Raw genomic sequence first — 20,376 nt, forward strand, 5'->3', positions numbered from 1 at the left:
ATCTCGTTGATTGCTGTGCACAAAGACCCAGAGTGGCACCATTTTCATGCCCCCATCCCATCCCATCCCGTCCCGGGCATCTCGTTCAACAACAAGACGGTGACACCCGCGTCAAGTAGCCTAAGATCCAGCCCCAGGTTGCCGCCGTCCCTGCTTCTTTTTCCTTTGCCTCTTCTCCTCTCTTCTCTTCTCGCCCGTCCGCGCGATATATCTGTTGATGACACGTGCCGCCTACCCGCGGCCGCCTCATCCCGCACACGCTTGCCAATCAAACCCAGAGGAAACGGAGGCAACTCCAAGCATCGGGTTCCCCGCCATTTCCCGCGAAGCCGCGAGACTGGGTGAAGCCTGGAGCTTGTGGGCACACGCGCCGTGGCAGACACGCGCTGCCTGTCGATCCACGACCCAGCAAACGGCTCGAGGAACCATGCCACGACGGTCTTGCGGTAGCACTCGTCCTATTCACGTATCATTTACCGTAACGGAGGCCTGCGGATTTAAGCGCAGGCCGTGTAGATCTCGATCTACCTTTGTAACGGGTGCACGCTTGAGGGCGGGGGTTGGCGTGGGGCACATCTTGACTCTACACACACGGCTCTCTAAAGGGAGGAAAAATTCTGGCTAAATGGCTACTACTCATCGTCACGAAGCTCTACTATTCATCGTCGTAGGCCTAGTGAGGCGAGCCTGGTTGAAATTGCAGGGGGATTCATTACCACATAGCCATTTTAGGAGGAATAACAGCAGCCTTGACCCGGGCCGATGGGCATTGGGACCCTCTGGTCATTGTTGGTATTTTACGCTAGGTACGCTATGAGCAATATCGTAGCTACAGTTACGTGTAAATATATTTATATAGGTATATGGTGTGTTGGCACCTGCACCCGTATATATTTTCAGAATTAGTTCCGTGTCCCTCTCTCTGGGTGGTTTACCGTAACCCTCGGCATATTGAGATCCAGTCAGCACACACACACACACGCATCTGTATGAATATATATATGAACGTGTGCATCAATCCATACTATTCTATACACCAGATGTACACACGTATATTCGCACATGCACATCTGGGTGTGTGTGGAGTTGTGATATCGAGATGTAAAGAAGCCATTGGTTCTCTGTTGACTTGGCTGACTGGGGTTGTGCTGGGGCGACGGGGTTGGCCGGGTGACAGATGTCAACAAGTAGCTGTTCGCTTGGCCAGCATCCCTTTCTTCCACTTCTATCCAACCAACACTCGGAATTCAGCATTGCAGCCTGCACGTCTCATAACACATCTTCGCAAGCGTAACACGTCCTCAGAGTGACCGCCTTATCTGGGCGAGAGGTCTTCTTCAATCTCATCCGTTCCGCCCTGTGTTACCTCCTTCTTCTCCTCTCTCATCTCCTTTTCTCTTATCTTGAATGCCTCGAGTCCAGCCGGACGACGACCTCGAAATCAACATCGACCCATCCGGCCCAAGCTCCCCAATTTCCGAAGCGCTCCCGTTGCGGACCGACCGCCGACATAGCAAAAACCCGTCATTTCTCGGGCGAGAGGCTGCGCACCGCGAAAGACTCCGGCATAAGACAGGACACAGCTTCGGGGTCGCCTGCCATTGAGACAGCGTAGGATATCAGAACAAAGATGGCATCGGACAGCGGCCGCGACTCAGAGGTTCGCCCCAGCATAGAGCGAGACCTCCATGATGACATAGACGGTAAGGCAGCATCCAGCCGACCCTCGTCTCACAGGGTATCGGAACGAGCCGAAGCTCTAATGCAAGCAACAGCCCATGACGATGACAGGCATGAGGATCTGGGGGACGGCGGCTCGGTGCTAAGTGATAGGTCACACGATGATCACGACTATAGCGAAGAAGAGTATTTGCAGCCGGAGTACGAATCCGACCTGCCCCACGGCACCGCTACCTCCCCCGATGATGTCGGCGACAATAGCTCGCACCACGGAGCTACGGACGAGGACGTCTTCAGCGAGAAGAGCCCCAGGAGCTCGATGGGCTCGTTCGAAAGCCGGCCGGATTCGCGCAAGGCACGCAGGGAAACAGACAATATGACGAATATGCATCGTCCGCCTAGGGTCTCAGACATCTCTCAGTACGACAAGGAGGAGTTTGCCCCAGCGGCCCGAGGCACACCGCGACCGCCTTTTCGGACACCTTCGGATGTGCGCGGTGTGCACGTGTCTTCACCGACACCTTCTGTGCTAGGCTCACCGCGGTCCAACAACAAGAAACATTTCCCAACCGTCTCCCGCCTAGGGACACCCAACACCTCCGCGCAGTACTCGCCGAAGAGGATGTCGACGCCTCCGCGCTTTAAGGGTCGCAAGGAGGCGCCTCTCGTCCTGCTCCACGTCACCCTCCTCCCCCTGCGGTGGGTGTGGGCCGACCTGCTCAACCACGTTGAGACGGAGGAGATGAGCGAGCGCGCGAAGACGCTGCGAGAATCCTGGCGAATCTTGCAGGACCGCATCGGCGACACCGTCATCGAAAGGGGCATCCTGCTGGGCCATCCTCAGAATGACTACGAGATTCTCGAGGAGCGTCTGCTGGAGGCCCTGGAGCTTCCGCTCCGCCGACGAGCTCGGATCTTGGAGTGCGGCCACTACCTCGGCCCCTCCAACGAGATGTCTCTCGCCGACGATGCCGAGAGCGAGGACGAGTACGGCAGTTCCGATCATCCCCGCTCGGACGAGCAGCGCCACTGGTGCGGGACTTGCAAGAATGAGATCCGGTACGATTCGCTCGGCCCTGGCAAGGTTTTCCGAGTCAAGGTGTACGCTAGCAACGGGCTTATGAAGGCCGGGGCATGGGCAGCTTGCTGGAAGGAGATGGAGCGCGTCGACGTAGAGCTCGAGCCTATAGTCGAGCCCGACGTCCAGGAGGAGCTGGTCCGCCTCGCCGCGACACGACAGGAGCGTGACTTCGCGCACCGCGAGGAGGCCGAGATCGCGAAGGAGGTGGCCGAGCAGCTGAAGGAGCAGCACCGGAAGGAAGAGGAGGACCTGCTGCGCGCCCACAGCAGAACTCCCGCTCGGTCGGAAGCAGAGTTTGGCCGATCGTCCAGCTCCGCGGAGGAGCGCCGCAGGCGGGACGAGGAACGACTCCGAGAGGTATACGGCGAGACGCCGCCCCCACAGAAATCGGCGTCGAGAGATCCGTCTAGCCATCCTGGCCCGGAGTCGTACCGGCGCTCGCCCTCGCCGCCATCACGTCCGTCGGCTCCCGAGGAACGTTACGGACGAAAGGGGCAGGCACAGAACTACGGGTACCGGAACGCTTCGTTCCCGGAGCTGCTGCAGCGGTCGGTGCGAGTCCTGATGCAGGACCCGAAGAACGTCGTCATCTTCGTCCTCGGCGTCTTCGTCCTCGTGCTCGCGGTGCGGCATGCACCCGGGCCCTCTGAGCCCGTATACGAGCCCGTGATCCACAGGATGAGGGACGGACCCATCATCCGCCGCGCCACCATCGTGGAGACCTCGCAGGCTAGGGTCACGACCTCCGTGCCCTTCCTCGCCGAGCCCTCGGCGTCCCCCGACTACCACGAGTCTCCGGAGGCCGCCTCGTGGCAGCACATTTCGGTCGACGACGACCCTCTCGAGGCCTCGCAGGAGCCTCCTAAGGCCGAAGAATCCGAGACAGCTGCGCCGAGCTACGAGGAAGAACCGTCAGACGAGGTGACTGAGGAGCCCGCGACTAGCAGTGCTGCACCAGAGGTGCCCAAACCAGCCGTCGAGTTCGTAGTGGAAGAAACACCTGCTGCTCCCAGCTACGAGGCGCCGTCGGAGGCCCTCTCTCAGCCCACGCCCGCCCCAGAGGCCGCCACCGCCACGGCGGGGGTGTCTACCTTCTACGAGCCATGCTACATCTCGGCGGCCATCCAGGGCCGGTTCCACGAGGGTGTGGCGCAGCTCGAGGAGACGGAGATCCTAACGGAGAAGAAGGTCGTCCGCGTCGTCCACACGGTCACCGAGACCGAGGTCGAGACCTCCACTATCAGGGTCACCACCACCACCGCCGCCGAGGCTGAGGCTGCTATCACGACCCAACCTGAGCCGTCGATTGCCGCCGTTAAGGAGGAGCTGTCCCCGGAGGAAGCTCTTCCGGTTGTCAAGGTGGAGCCAGAATCAGAGCTCAAGTCAGAAATCGAAGTGAACTCGGAACCCGAGCTAGAGTTGGAGTCAGAAATTAAGGTGAACTTGGAATCCGAGTCCAAGTCAGAATTGGAGTTAGAGGCAGGAGAGCCTCTGGCTGCTGAGGCTGCCGCCGAGGAAGTTGCTGCAGAGTACTAATGATGTGGACGAAAAAGGGGGGCTATGGCGGCGGGTACGAATGGAAGACTCATCTTGATGTTTTTTGTTATTTTTTTGCCTGTTTCCTCTGTTCCCTACAATGAGCCAGGTTGTATGGGCCGCAATGGGATGGATCACGTTAATGTTGGTTGACTCCCCCTCCCTGGGCCTGCCTCTCGTTTTGACAATTCGAACACGGCTGTACATGGTGGAGTGGACGGACATAACTTATCAGTCAAGATTGCGATAGACCGACGATACCAGCAAAGCACCTGTGGTTGGAGAGATGCTTGTCTTACAGATCAGAGCCCCCTCTCATCTGATGATCATGGATGTAATGTTAGTTGTCTGCCAGTCTGTCTCTAGATGGAGATCTGGGGCTCACTTTTGCCGATTCTACATGGTCACTCCTACCTTAGTGAGATAATACCATATAAGGATACAGTCAATATGCACTTTTATAGTGATAAACTTGATTCTGTCGTGGTAATTCACTTTACTCTTGATGAATACCGAATAAATCCCACGTAACTGGACGTCAGTAATAAGGTGCTCTTCTTAAGGCACAGCAGCCTAGCTTTCAACAATGAAGACTACCTCTCTAACACTCCAACATACCGAAATGTTACCCGTCTATAAAGGCAGTAGTGTCTTACAGCTGCAGTTGAGGGCCTTTTTTCAAGAGGATGTGAATAATACAGTAAGTTTTCCCTTTAATATCTACCTAGGTATCTAAAACACCGGGTTGCCGCAATGAAGAACAACTGAAATGCTAGTGAATATTCTCTAACTTTCAACAACTCTAATGCAATATTCACTAGATACAGCAGCGCCGCTATTATTATCAGCACTGACTCCCCCATTGTTAGGCGAGCCTAGCTATATATTCACTGCTCGCTAATGAAGTACGCATTGTTGCCATTTAACCCCAGACCTAATGGATTGATTACCTCCACATTCACAACGAAACCCATTAGAGGCTCTCCCCTAAATGGTATAAGTAAGGCTCCGTAGACTTTTCACCAGCGTCCTTTTCCATCCACATCTCTTCTGCCTCTAGATACCAGCATCTCAAGCAAAGAAACTTCCATCCTTCTGTTGCCATATCAAACCCACACCAACATCAGCTCTGGTCCTATCCGGAACAACAACTACTAGCATTTACTAAGCGACAACCGTAACAGAAGCACCATGGACAAGGACCCAGGCCGCGGCCCCCACCCAGTGTGGAATCACGAGATACAGCTCACCAACCTCCCTGTGGACTGCAAGCCTGACGACCTAGTGAAAGTTACCGAAAACATCGGAACTTTGCGCAGCATACATATTGTTCAGGTCAAGCCAGACGACAAAGACAACTCGGGAAGCAACGCGGAGGGCAACAGCCAGCCGAAGAAGGAGCCAACTTCCATGGCCTGTATTATGTTCGACGACCGCAAGGACGCCAAGATCTTCGTCTCGGCGTATGATAAGGAACCTCTCATCATTTCTGGGCGCAAGATCGGTATGCTTCGCCATGCCGTCTTACTCGGCTGGGAGTAACTGCGCCGATTCCCGGTTCTTATAGTCGCCTAGCCGGCTAGCATCCTCGCCAGCTTAGCTCTCGATAGCATAGGTACGGATACCTCGGATCCCACCCTGACGTACGCGTATGGATCGCGTGGACTAACCCCAGACACAGATAGAGAAACGAATCGCCTGCGTGGCCGACGAAATAGGATATGGCTGGGGAGTTGGAGGAGCGGTAATGTGTCACAGGAAAGGAAGGCAAGGCACTTGTCCCCTACGGAGACGGTCACATGAGTTGGTTGATACGGCCACCTGAGTGGCCCGGTCCTAAGGGTAGCGAGCAGATATTGTTTATTTAGATAGGTGTGGAGTAAATCTAATCCCTAATTACAAATTTGTGACTATGTGGCATATGTGATTTCGTACTGCCTATAGAACGCAATCGTCTCTCGACCTGCAAATATCCAGTTCTAGCCGCAGTATTAGCATCTGCCAGCCGCTCGCACGCGCTCGCCGCGGGACTTCCTACCGTGTGCTCGCTCAGTGGACGAGGCCGAGGTCGATCTGCCTGCGGACCTCGCGCCAGTAGTCTACGCGGCTGCGCTGGCGCAGGGCCTTGCCCCAGCGGACGATGGGGAGGAAGACACAGCAGATGGCGAGGGCGACGAAGGCGACGCTGACGAAGCAGTTCTGGGAGCCGAGGGCGTCGAGCCAGGGGGTGATACCGTAGCCGACGGCGAAGCCCATCGTGTTGCGGACGAGGATGCAGGTGGTGAGCGCGTCGCCGGCCAGGTCGCGGTACGCGTCCACCAGGTACGCCACGCTGAGCGTGATGCCGACCGTGTTGGCGAACGCCGTCGCCCCCATCGCCACCGCCAGCCCGAACCAGTGCACCCCGTGCGCCGCCCCCACCCCCCACAGGATGAACGATGCTGGTACCACTGCCGTTGCTGCCGCGAACAGCCACAGCCGGTGCTCCGGCTCCGACACCCCCCCGTTCCGCCGCGCGTACCAGATGATGAAGCGGTCTGAAAACACGCCCGTGAACGCTGACCTACACTACTCATTAACACTGCGCATACAAGGACGCGATCACGCATCTGAGAAGGCCAAGAAGAAGAAGAAGAAGAAGAATGTTTACCCTACGGCGACGCCGATCATGCAAGCGATGTAAGTCAGCCCGACGAAGGAAGGACGGAAGTTGTACGGCGGGCCGCCGAGGATGATGGAGGTGGTAGCGTTGAGGATGTTGAAGTAGACGAGGTAGGTGCCGTAGCTGAACCCGGAGTAGAACACGACGGGCCACGAGAGGAGGCGCAGCGACTGCCAGGCGCGGTAGTGCATCGCGAACGGGCGGGGCGTGTCCAGGATGGCCAGCTTCTGCCAGAACGTCTTCGTCGGGGCGCTGGTGGGGGAGCCGTCAGGAGACGGGGAGCGCTCCGCGTCGGCAACCGCGTCGTCGGCCGGGCCTCGCTTGCGCTTCTCAGCGGCAGCCGGCGGCGGCGCGTCGGCGACGACGACGCCGACGGTGCGGCGGTCGTAGTTGGTCTCCTCCATGAAGCCGGCGAGGAAGGCGAGGGTGGCGGCGCAGGCGATGGCGGGGACGAAGAAGACCCAGGGGTGGCCGGCGCCGTCGTTGACGAAGCCGCAGACGACGGGGGCGAAGAAGTTGCTGCCGGCGAGCGTCCAGGCGTACCAGCCGAGGTAGGTGGCGCGCTCGTGCGCGAAGAACAGGTCCGCCACCGTCGTCTCCGGCAGCGCCTCGATCGGCGCCGCGAAGAACCCCGTCAGCACCCGGTTCGCGATCCACTGCCCGCGCCCCCGCGCGTACGGCCCCCACGCCGTCACCGCCGCCAGCGCCGCCAGCGACACCAGGTACGTCACCCGCTTCCCGTACTGCAGCGCGAACGGCTGCCAGAACAGAAGACCCCACCCGAGCAGCAGGAACACTGTCACCGGCCCCGGAGTCAGCGATGAGGCGCTGGGCTAGGGAGGTAGGTTGGTATGCATGCCTGTGTAGTTTAGGGAAGGGGGGAGGGGGGTGGGAGGAGAAAGGGGGGGGAACCACCGAGGCGAGGCGCACGCCCCGGAGCTCAGAGCTCATCACGGCAACGGCTCAAGACAAGCAGGCCAAGCGCGATCTATGCAGGCACCCGGACCAACCACTACAAGCCGGCCCAGCGTACGCAAGAGGGAGAACAAGGGATAAGCGGGGCCTGGACGTACTGTAGCCGGTGCCGGCGTTGAGGTCGGCCTCGGTGACGGAGAGGGCGGCGGAGAGGGGCACGAGCACGGAGTAGACGACGGACAGGGCCATGCCGTTGAACCAGGTGTAGAGCAGGGCGCAGGCGAGCGCCAGGCGCTTGCGGCGCGGCGCCCAGTTGAGCGGGTCGTCCGGGTCCGCCGACGGCGTCGGCACCAGCACGATGTCGCGCCGCCGCGCCGCGTGCCGCGTCGCCAGCGACCGCTCCAGGTCCACCAGGTGCACCGTCCCCGGCACCTGCGCCTCGTCGACGGGCCCGCGGCCCGCGGCCCCTTGCGCCACCGTCATCGCGCGGCGTGCAGGCTGTGCTTTTCTATCCGGCCGTCTAAGGTCGGGGCGAAGCTGGGCTGGGCTGGGCTGGGTGAGATACCTAAGACGGGGATGGATAGGCTCGGTCTGCCTCGACGTCGAAGGTTGAAGGTCGAGAGTCCTCGGTGTTCGGCAGTGCCTATATAAAGGAGAGCCTGCGGTCAGGGACGCCTTATCTATCGACTCGGTCCGAGGGCGCGGAGAGAAAGAGGAGGGAGGGGGGGGGGATAGCAAGCAGGGCTGTACTGCCGGTGGCGTGGATAGAAAGAGAGATTAGATAGGAGAATAGATAGGTGAATCATCTCACGCCATCCCACCTCCTCTTCTTACCCGCATCCCCGTCAAAAACATGGTTGGTTGTGACGCAACCGTGGTATCACCAAGCTACATATCACCAAGCTACATAGATGCTCTCCCTTTAACTCGCCTCGCCGTTTGATACCCCTCCCCTTTGCCATTCAGCTCTATTTCAGCCGGGCCGGCGCAGACGCGAAGAGCCATGTGTTACGACTGATCTTCTGTGAGCTGCTGCCGCCAGAGTTTCACTCCTAAACATGTTTTTGCGCGTATATATATATGCGCGTGTGTGTATGTGTGTGTGCTTGTCGGTATCTGCAGTCGAAAGATAAGTAACGATGCACTGAGGCGAGCTGATAAGGCCGCGTGTCTCTTCTTATCTATTTCTCTCCCTTTTGCTTTCTCCTCTACAGAAAGGGGGGTAGAGGGGAGTCCTGCGCGTCCCAGGACCGGGCTCGATCTGCTGTCAGCAGTCCGAGTATGCAGTCTGCACGCATGGAGGGTGGTGAAGAGCGAGGGTTGGCTGCCACCTTAAGAACGTGGAACGCACTCCAGGATCCGGGGTCTGCGTATAATGTAAGAAGCTGCCCAGATCTTGGAACCGGCCAGGCCTGCCGGGACAGGGTTCCAGAGGCTCTCTCCCCCGGGAACATCACCGCCGGTATCGGTTTACGGGAATAACATATGGCCATTAGATCCATGCTAGGTACTAGCAAGTCACTTGAGACTTATGTATGAATCCCCCCTAGTAAAAAAAGTATCTTCTGAGCCGGACTCCGACACCAACTTCTGAAGCCATCTTGTCGAGTGAGAAAATGGCGAAAGTAATACCTGTTGACTGACTACGATATACTGCGGAAACTGCCCTGATACCTAGAGGGAACTTCGCGTTTGGGCGTATCCGACGACGATTACTATGAGTTGGGCCGTACTACCAAGTCTTCTAGCAGGTCTCAGACATCCCATTGACCTCCTCTCCTATTAGAATATAACCTTCGTTACCCTATACTACATCGCGCTGCCTCGTCTGGAGTGCCTGTAGTCCCCGATCACTCAAATCCCGCAGCATATGAGGAAAAGGACATCTGGATCGGAGGCGTTCGGCTACGCAATACCTACTTAACCTAGTTTCTCTCATATGCCACAGCCAAAGTGTATTGGTATGGGAGACAGTGTTTACGAAAGTTGTTCTGTCGGTCGAACAACCGTAGTAGGAATAGAGGAACGGCCGGTTGCCCCGGCGTGGCGCACGTTCGTGCTCGTCCGGGCGTCACCGAAGCGGGAAGGGAACTCCCTTAAGATCAGGTCCAACAGGGACATGTCGCCGAGCAGGGTTTGCACTGTCTACTCTCCCTCTGTCTATCTCTCGGACGACCACGTCCGCCTCGACTACGCTTCCTCATCAACTAGCTGGTCTCGCCAGGCCTAGAGGCTGATCCGGTCTGGGGTTGCACTAGACGTCCGCAGTATAACTGATCCCTGCTGTTATATAGGATGACAGGTAGGCCGTTATACCTAACACTTCGTCGGTATTGACGGGGCGGCTCAGGCAGGTCTGGATTCATGCTCGGTCCTAACCTTGATATTGCCCTCTCTAGGTGATACCCCTGAGACAGCATGCTATACACGGAGGGATGTACTGAATACCCCCCAGGAATATAGCGACGGGTAGGCTGAGCTTTATCCGTAAATATATCCTGAATGCTCGGACAAATAAGTGGTCTCAGTCGTCTTCTGCGACGTGTTTGCCCGTAGCCTCCTTCCCCCCCCCTCAAGTCAACCGCATCCCCGTGCTCTCTCCCGGGTGTCTTGCGACTTTGATCTATGTACTCCTGTATTCAAGATGTCCAACACGCCACGTATGGGGAATACGGATGAAAGCCAGGCGGCGCTGCATATGGTAGAGGATCTGTGCTTTTCAAGGTGAGGACGTCGACACGGCGGCGCGTACTCGCTAACGTCCGTGCATAAGTCTATCGACCCCCCTATATAGGTGCTGGTATATCTACTCTTGGTGGACGATGTCTTCGAAGGAAAAGTAGCCCGGGTTCCGCTGCTGGCACTGGCGGCACACGATAATAGTGTTCTCGGCGACCTCGAGGAGGAAGCGGCGCATCTCGCGCGGGGTGCCTGCGCACAGCCAGCCGTTGATCATGCCGTTCGGCAGGACGGACTGCTCGCCGGCGGGCGAGCGGCGGAACGCGACCTGGTGGCGCGAGCCGGACTGGCAGGCGAGCGGGTCGTGGCCGAGCGCGCGGACGCGGATCTGGCTCAGGCTCATGGCGCGCGACATGAACCGGAACAGCGACGTCCACGCGTTCGGGTACTCCGGGTTGTTGTCCAGCTCCTGGTCGCCGCGCTGGACGCGCACGCCCACCGCGCTGAGGTGCAGCCGCCGCAGCGACGGCGCCACGCACCGCAGCACCTTGACGATGCTCGCCTGCGGCGCCAGCATGTGCTCGAGCTCCAGCTCGCCCAGGTTGCGGAACCGCAGCGACGGCGGCGTCGCCGCCAGCCGCGCCGGCCCGCTCCGCAGCAGCGGCCCGTACAGCGTCGACGCCTCCGGCCGCTCGCCGTTCTCCACGTCCACCAGCCCCGCCAGCCAGCCGATGATCCCCTCCGGCAGGAACCCCTCGCCCCTCGACTTGACCCGCAGGCACGCCAGGTTCGGCATCTGCTCCAGCAGCGCGAACAGCCGGTGCGGCTGCCACCGCAGGAAGCCCCGCGTCATCGACCCGACGCCGCCGAGCGTGTGCGCGAAGGCCACCGTCAGCTCCAGCGACGTCATCCCCGCGAAGACCGGCTTCATGGCGTCGACGGCGAACCGCGGCATCGCGAACGCGCTGCTCGAGAACCCCATGAACACGTTTTCGATGTCGGCCGTCAGCGCGCCCAGCGCCTTCCCGCTCGCCCCCACCGCCAGCAGCGCCGTCGAGAGCACCACGTCCGGGAACGAGTCCTCGGTGCGCAGCCTGGCCCGCTCCGCCCGCAGGTCGATGCCCGTCTCCCGGAAGATGTGGGCCACCCCGTAGCTCACGAGCACCTGGCTCGCCCCGGGCCGGCTCGACCGCCTCGCGACGTTGCTGTCCCGCACGCTGAGCTCGGCCAGCCGGGGCAGGTTCCTAAACGCCTCCCCGAGCAGCAGCTGCAATTTGCCGCTGCTTGTGAGCCAGTTCTGCTCCGTGGCCAGCTCTTCCAGCCCGTCCATATCGATCCTGGCATCGTCGGCCTGGGCTATCGGGGAGGTGCTCGCGTTTTGGGGCAGGGCGTCGCTGCTGTACAGTCGGTCGAGGCCGATGGTGACTTTCGATAGGCATTCCGCCAGCGCGTAGTGTTTCGATATTTCGACCAAGCATGTCAGGCTGCCTGTGCTCTGTCAGCTTCTGCTAGTAGAGCCTGTTGGGGAGGGCGGAGGGCGTAGATGAGTCGATGGATAGGGGCGGGGAAAGGGGGGGGGGGGGTTCGAAGAAGGGCACGGAGGAGGCGGTGGGAAGGAAATATGTAGTTATGGCGCCAGAAAGTGTCATGTATGCCGCGTAGGGGACGACGTGGATATAACAGGCAATCGGTTAGGGGATAAAGTGTTCGATGGCACGGAAAACATACTGTAGCCCGGTCAGCACTCATGCGAGACATGCCGGGAGGTAAGCAAGACATTTTAATTAGAGAGAGAGACGGGGGGGGGGACGGGGGCTGGATGGGCGTATACACCTACCGCTGGGTAACCATGAAACGCCTATCGGAGAAGAACTCCTCGCGGAAGTTCACGAATAAGCACCTCTCGATACAACGGCAGGCTAGGCGGAAGGAGAACAGGTCCTCGGAGTAGAGATAAGACGCCATATGCACGAGCAGTTCGCAGGGAAGCCACAAAATGGGGGACTTGGCCATCCCGGCCCCAACATGCGTGTAGGTGTTCATCGGGACGGCTATGGGTCGTCTCGGCCAGTTGAGCAGCGCAGTTCCACTCCCCCGTCAGCCATAAGGCAGCGTCGACGAGCAGCAAGCCGTCAGCAAGCAGCCGCCTCCGCAGCAGCAGCGGCAGCAGCGGCAGTAGAAGTAGTAATAGGAGTGCGTCGAGTGAGATAAGTACGGCAGTGCGGCCTAAGTCGTATGTAAGACCTAGCGGGAGTAGCACCACCGTAGAGACTCTCGAGATATCTCGTGAAGCCTGCCAAGAAAAGAAGAATTTTGAATCACCCCTGTGGCGAGGGTCGTCGGTAGTGGCATGGGTACTAGGAAGGTGATGCTCTCTTTCGTTCTCGTGCCCTACGGGTACATGTCTGTCCCGTTTCGGGCTCGGGCGTGGGCGTGGTTGTTGGTTAGAACTCGAATTTCCGTCGTTTAGCAGCGAGTCCTGTTAGGAGGCAAAACAGGGGGGAGGGAGGAGAAGGGGGAAGGGGGGGGGGAGGCTGGCCAGCTTACCTACTTGGATCTGTCCAACCCATCCTCCCTGGCTGGTATCCTCCCCCCTCCCCTCGCTGGGGTTGTTGTGAGAGGTAGGCTGGCCGTTGGCGGAGGCAGGTTCTGCTGGACCTCCTCGTTTCCTGCCCGCTCTATTGGTGGGCCGCCGGTAACGGGATTTGCATACATGTCCAGGCCGTGGCAGTTGACGCTGACGCTCGCCCAGGCACGACAGCCAGGCAGGCGTACAGCTCTATTTATGTGAGACTAGTGCAACCTTTATATATTGGGAATCCGTCCCGGTGCTCGCCTCTCGGGCAGTAACTGCGGCGGCGACACACACACACACGACATACACACGCCGCACGCGAACACATACACGCATACTCAAATACTTATATCTATATCTGTATACGGATATTTGGCCTCCACGATCGATCTCCTTCGCCCTTACGTCCCGCCCCCCCTTCTTCTCTCCTCTCTCTTCGCTCGCAGCGTGCACCTACTATGCTTAGTGACGATGCTACGTGAGGAGGTCCGAGTAGCTGGCATACCGCAGCCAGTTGCTTCCAGTCGACAGCAGTGAGCCTGCTACGTGGACGGCGATGAGGGCTGGTAGGCCGGCAGGAAGGCCAGGAAACCATGTATACCAGACAACGACCCAACTGCTCGGGAGGGCGTTATTCCCCTCAGGCGAACCCGGAATCCGGGCCTGGCGACGGTCGTGATGGGTATCACGATGCCGGTTACACATGCAAAAAATATTAAAGAGGATGTGTGCGTGTGTATGTGTGCTGTGCCGTGTGTGCGTCTATGTGTGTGCCGTGCAGAGCTGTTGGTTGTAGTATGTGTAGGCCTAGTCAGTCGTAATAGGCCAGCCGTGTCGGTTCGTTAGGCAGGATGTCAGCATCGCGGGCGCTCGATGGGAAATGCCTCTCTTCGTTCGTCATTTTACCTCCCTGTCGCCGGTTCGAAACACTTACCGCTTCTCCGAACAACAACAACAACAAAAAAAAAAATACCACCCCCCTTTTCTCTCGCGAATAGGAAATACAGCACCACCGCAACTCCGCATCACACGACGCCGAGCACGCAGCAAGTAGACCTTCAGGACGCCGCCTGCAATTTGCCGTCGAGGATTCGAAAGTGCTCCCATTGGCCCCCTGCGCATGCACGCCGGCCAACACAACCGACAGGAGGCCGGGCCGAAGGGGTGCAAATCCCTCTGGGCTTCCCAGGATATGTGATCCCGATATATACCATCTACGCGTATCCGCGACACAGGTTCTTAGGCTCGCGGCACCGATGCGGTTTAGGCTGAGGTATCGTGCTCCAAGCACGCTGTCGAGCATCACTGCGGTCAGCGCCACCTCAGCTAGACAGGCAAGTTATACTTACTAGTAGGGGGCGGTCGACCCGGGGGAACGGTTACGAGTAGAGCGAGACCAACAAACCATTCGATCCATGCAGGCCCTTACCCAGCGCCCGCCCTGCCCGGCACGCCCGCCATGCCGTAAGCGTAGTGGCGGACGGCGCAAACGCCACTGTTGGTTCTGTTAGCCGGATTCGTATATAATATAAACAGGCAGATATAGGTGGCTCTACCTGCTTACCCACCTAACACTACCTATGTCATACACTATGTCGTATGCTAGCCTGCCTGCCTGCCTGGGTTAGGGGCCTACCTAATCACCCAGGGAGTCGAGAGTGCACCAGGGACCCCGGGTGGCGGCAGAAAAGAAAACACCGCTTAACCTGCCCGGTGCCGGTGAGGTATATGTGGGAAGAAATAAACGAAGAAAAGACGAAGGATAAAAAAACAACCCAAGGAGAAGAGCCGGGGGGGGGAGGGGATGGAGGCAACGAGGTGGCATACCCGTATCGAGAACCTACATCTCTGGGACCTTTCGTTAAGCGTCTGACCTCCCGTCTCGCTCCCTTGCTACGCGTGCGGATAGGGCCACGCCTCCGTGGATAACTACGCACACCCCGAGGCCGCGAAGATTGCACGACTTCGTACTATGGGCAGACCTGGCGGGCTGACGTCATGCTCTCTCTCTCTCCTTTTCTCTTATCTCGTATCTCCGGCTGTCCGTCTGCCCCCGATCTGGACCCCTCGCCATCGCCGTCGCCATCCCCATCCCCATCTCCAGCCAGCGGCCGGACAGTGTTACCTGGCCAGCTGCGAGATCTGTGGTTGTGAACCCCCATATCTCGATGTCGGGGGGAGGGGGAGGGGGCGCCATGCATGCCTTGTACCGGCCGCCACACATCACGTACCTCGTGAAGGTATCGTAGGTACCTACCTCGCGTCGCCAGCCAGCCGGCCAACCAACGACTGGCTGCAGAACTTACCACGCTGACCTACCGTCTCGCCGCCGCCTGTCGGGTCCCAACCCCTACAAGCCCCTTCTCCAAACCGCGGTGCGAGAAATTCCGCCGCCGCTCTCGTCGCTGGCATGCCGTCGACCCCCAGGGGATACGCGTCGTTCCACCGCGCGGACACCTCCCTATCCCGCTCGGCCGAGCCGCCGCCGCCGCCAGGACCCGGGTACTGCCAGTTGCACCGCGCTCCTGCATCTTCCTCTCTGTCGGGCCTGTATTTGGGTATTGGAAGCTGTCAAGCCTACAGATTCGCCGTAGTATAGGAACCGTGATAGCGAGGGGGGAGGGGGAGGTCGTCCTAGACTACCTACGCAACGCTCGGGTCAGAGGACGGCCGGCCCAGGAGTACCGCCCTCTTTCTCCCTCCCCCCCTTCCTCTATCTGTTAGAGCTTTCCACGGGCCGACGCCGGGATCGCGATGTGGCCATCGCCCTCGAGCACCTCTCTCCACGCATGGCGTCTGCCAAGCCGCGCCCGATGAGGCAGGGAAAGGAGGAGGGGGGGAATGTTACGTCTCGCAATCGCGTTCAGGCGGAAAGCAGAGAGAGCAAAATGCTCAGGTTGTCGCGGGCGGACAAGTTGGCCAGGTCATCTATATTGAAGCTCGATCAGGTAGGTCAGGTCAGATCCGGGATTCTCTCTTCCCCTCCCTCTCCTCCCGGTAACGCCTCGGCCGACTCGGACTTCCCACGTCAAGCTTGCCTTATTCGCCTGCCCGCCGCTATGCCAATTCCAAACTCGGTTTTTCCAACGCTTTCGCTTTTCCGCCCAAGTTGATGATATCCGTAGCTTAGTCTGGTTTTTTTTTCCCTTTTTTTTTCCGCTTAAAAATTTCCCGACTCCCACATCTCATCCACTGACAGGCTATGCCACTATTCGTCCTATATCGTCGCTTGCGCGGATGTGCAACTTTCTCTCGCGCTCTCTCTTTCTCTCTCTCGCCGTGTGCCTTGTTCCGTTTTACGTTCTGCCTCGTCTCTCCTCCACCTGTCTCCTCTCCGTGTTCGTGAGTACTGCTCTCCGAGACTTTTTGTCTTCCTCTCGTGTCCGCCCCGCGTCTTGCTTACTGAAAACGCTCGTTCTCTGTGGTCAATATACACCGCCCGCCCACTTGATGCATAGGTTAGTAATAGTTGAGAAGGGTAGTTAGGTATCGCTCTTATGTAGGGGAAACAAAAAAAGGAGAAAGCCGCCCTCGCCGCCGCTCGTTTCCCGATTGGATGACCACGTGTTTATGTTGCTTGTATTCCTGACATGCGATGCATGCGCCTGCCCACCCTCTATGGGAAGAAAAAAATCTGTCCGTCCGTCCGTCCGTCCGTCCGAATATGCGTGCGTAAGTGTGTATGTGACTATAAGTGGGAGTTGTGTCGTGTTGTGAGTGCCCGCGTGTATTGTCTATGAAGAAAATCCGGTTGAGGAGAAACAAACCACTCCCCCCCCCCCCGCCATGCCCCCTCACGACCTTCTCTTCCTCGTCCTTGCGTACTATAGCGAGCCGAGCTTAGCTATTCCCGACCTACCCTCTACCTATCTCCTTGCTACGGTCGGGAGCGGTGGCGCGTTAGCCCCCAGATTCCGGATACGTCGCCATCATGTCCGCGTACGGTACCGCGGTGCAGTCGGGGCAGATGCGGTCGGTCGTGCAGCGGCCGTGCTTGTCGCAGTGCCACTCGATGCTTGGCTTGCAGACGCGGCACTCCTGGCAGTGATCCCAGTGGTCGATGGGAACCCAGCCGCCGCGACAGAAGCTGTACCAGTAGCCGTAGAAGTCGTTCTGGTTGGAATTGCCGAGACCGCCGCGGAGGAGCTCGAACTCAAGGCGCTCGCGTTCGTCGCGCTGCTTCTTGCTCTTGCCGCCGCGGGCCTTCTTCCAGCTCTCCTCCCACTTCTTGAACGGGTCGGCGAACTCGCGGATGCTGGCCCACGACGTGTCGTCGTACAGAAGCATGTCGACCATGAGGTCCATGTCGAGCTCCTCGATGTTGGGTTGGTTGCAGAGCCAGGTGGCGAAGCAGCTGTTGGCACCGCACGGCTTCGAGAACACGGACGGGGGGCCGAAGAAGAGGCTCAGGTCCGCGAACGGGTTTGCACATGCGGCGCCGCACGAGCACGCGGCCGTGCAGCCCAGCCCGTACTTGCTGCACACGCACGAAACGCAGGCCTTCTTCTTGCCGCGGCCCTTTTTGCAGCAGCACTTGTTCTCGTGGCCGGCCTTGGGGGGCGAGTCGACCGACGGCGGAGGCAGGGAGTCTCTCAGCGACAGCTCGGCATGAGAATAGACCATCTGAAATGGGGTGGCCGGATTAGCATTCTGTGCCTCCTTGTTTCGTCTACCCCGGTCCAGGGTGGTATTCGACCTCGGGTGTAACGACGGGTTGGTTGTCATGTTCTTCTGCTCAGACTTACCTCTGTGGACTCATCTGTCGTCTCGCCCTGGGCATCTTCGTCACCGTTCTCGTGCATGACGTCCTCTGGCGTATGCTGATTTCCATTGCCGTTCTGGGCAGTTGGGGCGGGTATGGGAGCCGGGCTGAAGTGGGAGTTCAGGGTAGCGGCGTCGGGATAAGGGGTGCTGGTGGCGTGATACGTGGCGTGGGCCGTCGGTTGCGAGCCGTACGAGTCTCCGTACTGGGACAGAGCGTGCGGTGGGTGGTGTGGCAGCGTTGTGGTTGTCGAGACATCGTTCGGCCGCGGCGGCTGGCTATAGCTGGAGATATGGTGGGTTGTCGGTATGGGCGAATACGTAGCACCTGATCCAGCCTGTGACGCCTGCCCTTGCACCAGCGCCTGTGCCTGTGCCTGTGCCTGTACCTGTGCTTGCGTCTGCACCTGTACCTGCGCGTCCGCAAAGCCTCCGTTCCGCATCTCGTCCACACCGGGCTGTGCGAAGTGGGCAGCGTGGGATCCCATCTGGCCGTTAGCGGGCGTCTGCGCGTACTGGGCGGCGAAGGCGACAGCCTGCTGGGGGCTGTAGGGACCGGCACCGTAGCCGGCAGAGGTCTGATAGGCTCCGGAAAAGGCGCCGGCGGAATTCGCTACCGAGCTGGGAGAGTAGGTATGGTAGGTAATAGGCTGCCGAGGGGCGGGCTGGAGGCCGTAGCCGCCATTGTCGTAGGCCGTGGGCGACGTATACAGGCCGAGGCCCTGGCTGAGCTGGGCGTGTCGAAGGGCGGGAGCCGCAGTCTGCGGGGTGCCGTTGACCGAATCTCTCGACGTGTTGGACCGCTGTCGCTTGGCCGGTGGGTACGACATTGCATCTTTGCCTCGGCCTGTCTCTTTGTGTTATTGTCCTTCCTGGTTCCCTCGTAGGTCGCACCGAGGAAACGGAGGAAGAGAACGAGGCCAAGACCCAGACCGGGCGAGCGAGCGAGCGAGCAGGCCAGCAAGCACCGGACGGGACAGCGCCGGGGATGGCGGAGGGGATGGCGGACGAGACGAGGGAGAGAGAGGAGAGTCTTGAGAAGTCAGCGAGCAGCAGCAGGTTCTTGTCTGCGTGTGTGTCGTGTGCGGCCCAGCGGCAGATGGGGCCCGTCTCGGGAGGGCCGGGAGCGGAAGGAGGGGGCAGTCTGGTCGATAGGAGAGGTGGTGTTGATTGAGGTTATTTAGATCAGATGTTCAGGCTCTGGCCAGAAATTCTTGACGTTTGTTGAATCGGCCAAATTCCGCGTCTTCGACTGACTGTGGCGCATGGCCAAGGTGTTGCTCCCATACACCACCCCCCCCCTACAAAAACGCGCTTTTCCCTCTGATTGTACTCAGGCCCCCGTTGCTAACCTCGGGCCTGGTACCTCAGGTACCTCACGCAGCGTACTCAGGTACATCGATGCGGCGCAATAGGTACACTGGTACCCACCTGTAGCCCGAAGGCAGCGGGAGGGGGGGGAGGGGCGCTGGCGAGGTACCTAAGGTAGGTAGCCTGATACCTAGGACCACTCAGGCGTAGGTACCCTACAGTCGATCCTTGCGGCGCTCGATTAGGTACCGCCTCTCCTGATCGGGTCCCGCCAGGGTTGCCAACGCACCCACCACTCGGGCGCTGGACCCTAGTAGGCCGTCTAAACATGGCCTCCTCTCAGCGTTGGAGAGGCGGGCGGGATGGTTACGGACACACACACACTCTCTCTCTTCACGTACACACGCACACGCGCGTACACATAACATAACACACAAGTACACTCGGTATGTATACACGCGAGGTAGGTCATGTCTCACAAAGTCATGCCAGATAGCGATGGAATGGCATGTAGGTACATAAACGGTAGCAGTCCTCCGAATAGGCAGGTATAAATGTACATATATACCTGCCTCCAACCTCCGACGTAAGAGGCGAGGTGGCCACGAGCAGACCCCGACGCAAATGATACCCCGGTGCCTGAGATATGTGTTGTGTTTGGAGGCCGATGGCCAGTGGCAGATCGCCGCCGCGTCGTACGGGGAGGATCCGTACACATAGGTATTTCCCCAGGGACTGTGGCTGTCGGTACCGTCGAGAATACCTCCTAGCCAGAGGGCTGGCAGGTATCACTGATGGTTACGGAGGCCTTTCCGGCGTTCAGGGGGTTGTCCGGGCGTCGGCTGCAATCTTGCCAGTTGCAGCTCTCTCTTTCTCTCTCTCTCTCTCTCTCTCTCTCTCTCTCTCAGGCTATTATTGTCGGACCAATCTACGAGCTATATGCATAGCCGGTCTCTTCGCGTTCACTTCGCTTGCTTTTCCGTGCATCCGCACATACATGGCACCAAGTTGTCCCGGCCCCCATCCGTACAGCATGGGAGGTGGTTAGGGCAGAGCAGGGCAAGGTGTACGAGTTGGTATTATGGCGTGCCTTGGACACCTAGGGAGGTCAGTAGGTAGGTAGGTAAGGCAGGTAATAGGAGGCGACACGGCGGAACGATAAGCTCAAAACTCCAC

General features: G+C 59.0%; 6 protein-coding genes across 6 annotated transcripts; 2 read left to right on the top strand and 4 right to left on the bottom strand.

The window, feature by feature from the left end:
• Nucleotides 1-968: 968 nt before the first annotated feature.
• GGS23DRAFT_581403 (uncharacterized protein) lies at nucleotides 969-4,919 on the top strand. The gene is made up of 2 exons (XM_051517183.1): nucleotides 969-1,703; nucleotides 1,776-4,919. The coding sequence occupies exons 1-2, from the start codon at nucleotides 1,631-1,633 to the stop codon at nucleotides 4,295-4,297; spliced, it is 2,595 nt and encodes an 864-aa protein (XP_051369145.1). The 5' UTR covers nucleotides 969-1,630; the 3' UTR covers nucleotides 4,298-4,919.
• A 569-nt stretch (nucleotides 4,920-5,488) lies between these two features.
• Nucleotides 5,489-5,839, top strand: GGS23DRAFT_599532 (uncharacterized protein; the record flags this gene model as incomplete). Its single annotated transcript, XM_051518945.1, has 1 exon — nucleotides 5,489-5,839. One exon carries the CDS (start codon nucleotides 5,489-5,491, stop codon nucleotides 5,837-5,839), a length of 351 nt encoding a protein of 116 aa, XP_051369146.1.
• Nucleotides 5,840-6,140: 301 nt separating this feature from the next.
• GGS23DRAFT_581408 (putative MFS transporter) lies at nucleotides 6,141-8,246 on the bottom strand. The gene is made up of 3 exons (XM_051517184.1): nucleotides 8,033-8,246; nucleotides 6,948-7,755; nucleotides 6,141-6,860 (listed from the first exon to the last, which is right to left on the bottom strand). The coding sequence occupies exons 1-3, from the start codon at nucleotides 8,121-8,123 to the stop codon at nucleotides 6,347-6,349; spliced, it is 1,413 nt and encodes a 470-aa protein (XP_051369147.1). The 5' UTR covers nucleotides 8,124-8,246; the 3' UTR covers nucleotides 6,141-6,346.
• A 2,426-nt stretch (nucleotides 8,247-10,672) lies between these two features.
• Nucleotides 10,673-12,663, bottom strand: GGS23DRAFT_614014 (uncharacterized protein). The gene is made up of 2 exons (XM_051520610.1): nucleotides 12,391-12,663; nucleotides 10,673-12,037 (listed from the first exon to the last, which is right to left on the bottom strand). Exons 1-2 carry the CDS (start codon nucleotides 12,594-12,596, stop codon nucleotides 10,681-10,683), a joined length of 1,563 nt encoding a protein of 520 aa, XP_051369148.1. The 5' UTR covers nucleotides 12,597-12,663; the 3' UTR covers nucleotides 10,673-10,680.
• A 1,111-nt stretch (nucleotides 12,664-13,774) lies between these two features.
• On the bottom strand, nucleotides 13,775-14,923 carry GGS23DRAFT_237162 (uncharacterized protein). The gene is made up of 3 exons (XM_051512117.1): nucleotides 14,685-14,923; nucleotides 14,478-14,623; nucleotides 13,775-14,420 (listed from the first exon to the last, which is right to left on the bottom strand). Exons 2-3 carry the CDS (start codon nucleotides 14,543-14,545, stop codon nucleotides 13,940-13,942), a joined length of 549 nt encoding a protein of 182 aa, XP_051369149.1. The 5' UTR covers nucleotides 14,546-14,623; nucleotides 14,685-14,923; the 3' UTR covers nucleotides 13,775-13,939.
• A 1,987-nt stretch (nucleotides 14,924-16,910) lies between these two features.
• On the bottom strand, nucleotides 16,911-19,149 carry GGS23DRAFT_237135 (uncharacterized protein). The gene is made up of 2 exons (XM_051512116.1): nucleotides 17,874-19,149; nucleotides 16,911-17,751 (listed from the first exon to the last, which is right to left on the bottom strand). The coding sequence occupies exons 1-2, from the start codon at nucleotides 18,717-18,719 to the stop codon at nucleotides 17,029-17,031; spliced, it is 1,569 nt and encodes a 522-aa protein (XP_051369150.1). The 5' UTR covers nucleotides 18,720-19,149; the 3' UTR covers nucleotides 16,911-17,028.
• Between the last annotated feature and the right edge of the window lie 1,227 nt (nucleotides 19,150-20,376).

Source organism: Durotheca rogersii (genome assembly GCF_024521655.1).
Source record: "Durotheca rogersii strain YMJ 92031201 chromosome Unknown GGS23scaffold_24, whole genome shotgun sequence".
NCBI classification, from domain to species: Eukaryota; Fungi; Ascomycota; class Sordariomycetes; order Xylariales; family Xylariaceae; genus Durotheca; species Durotheca rogersii.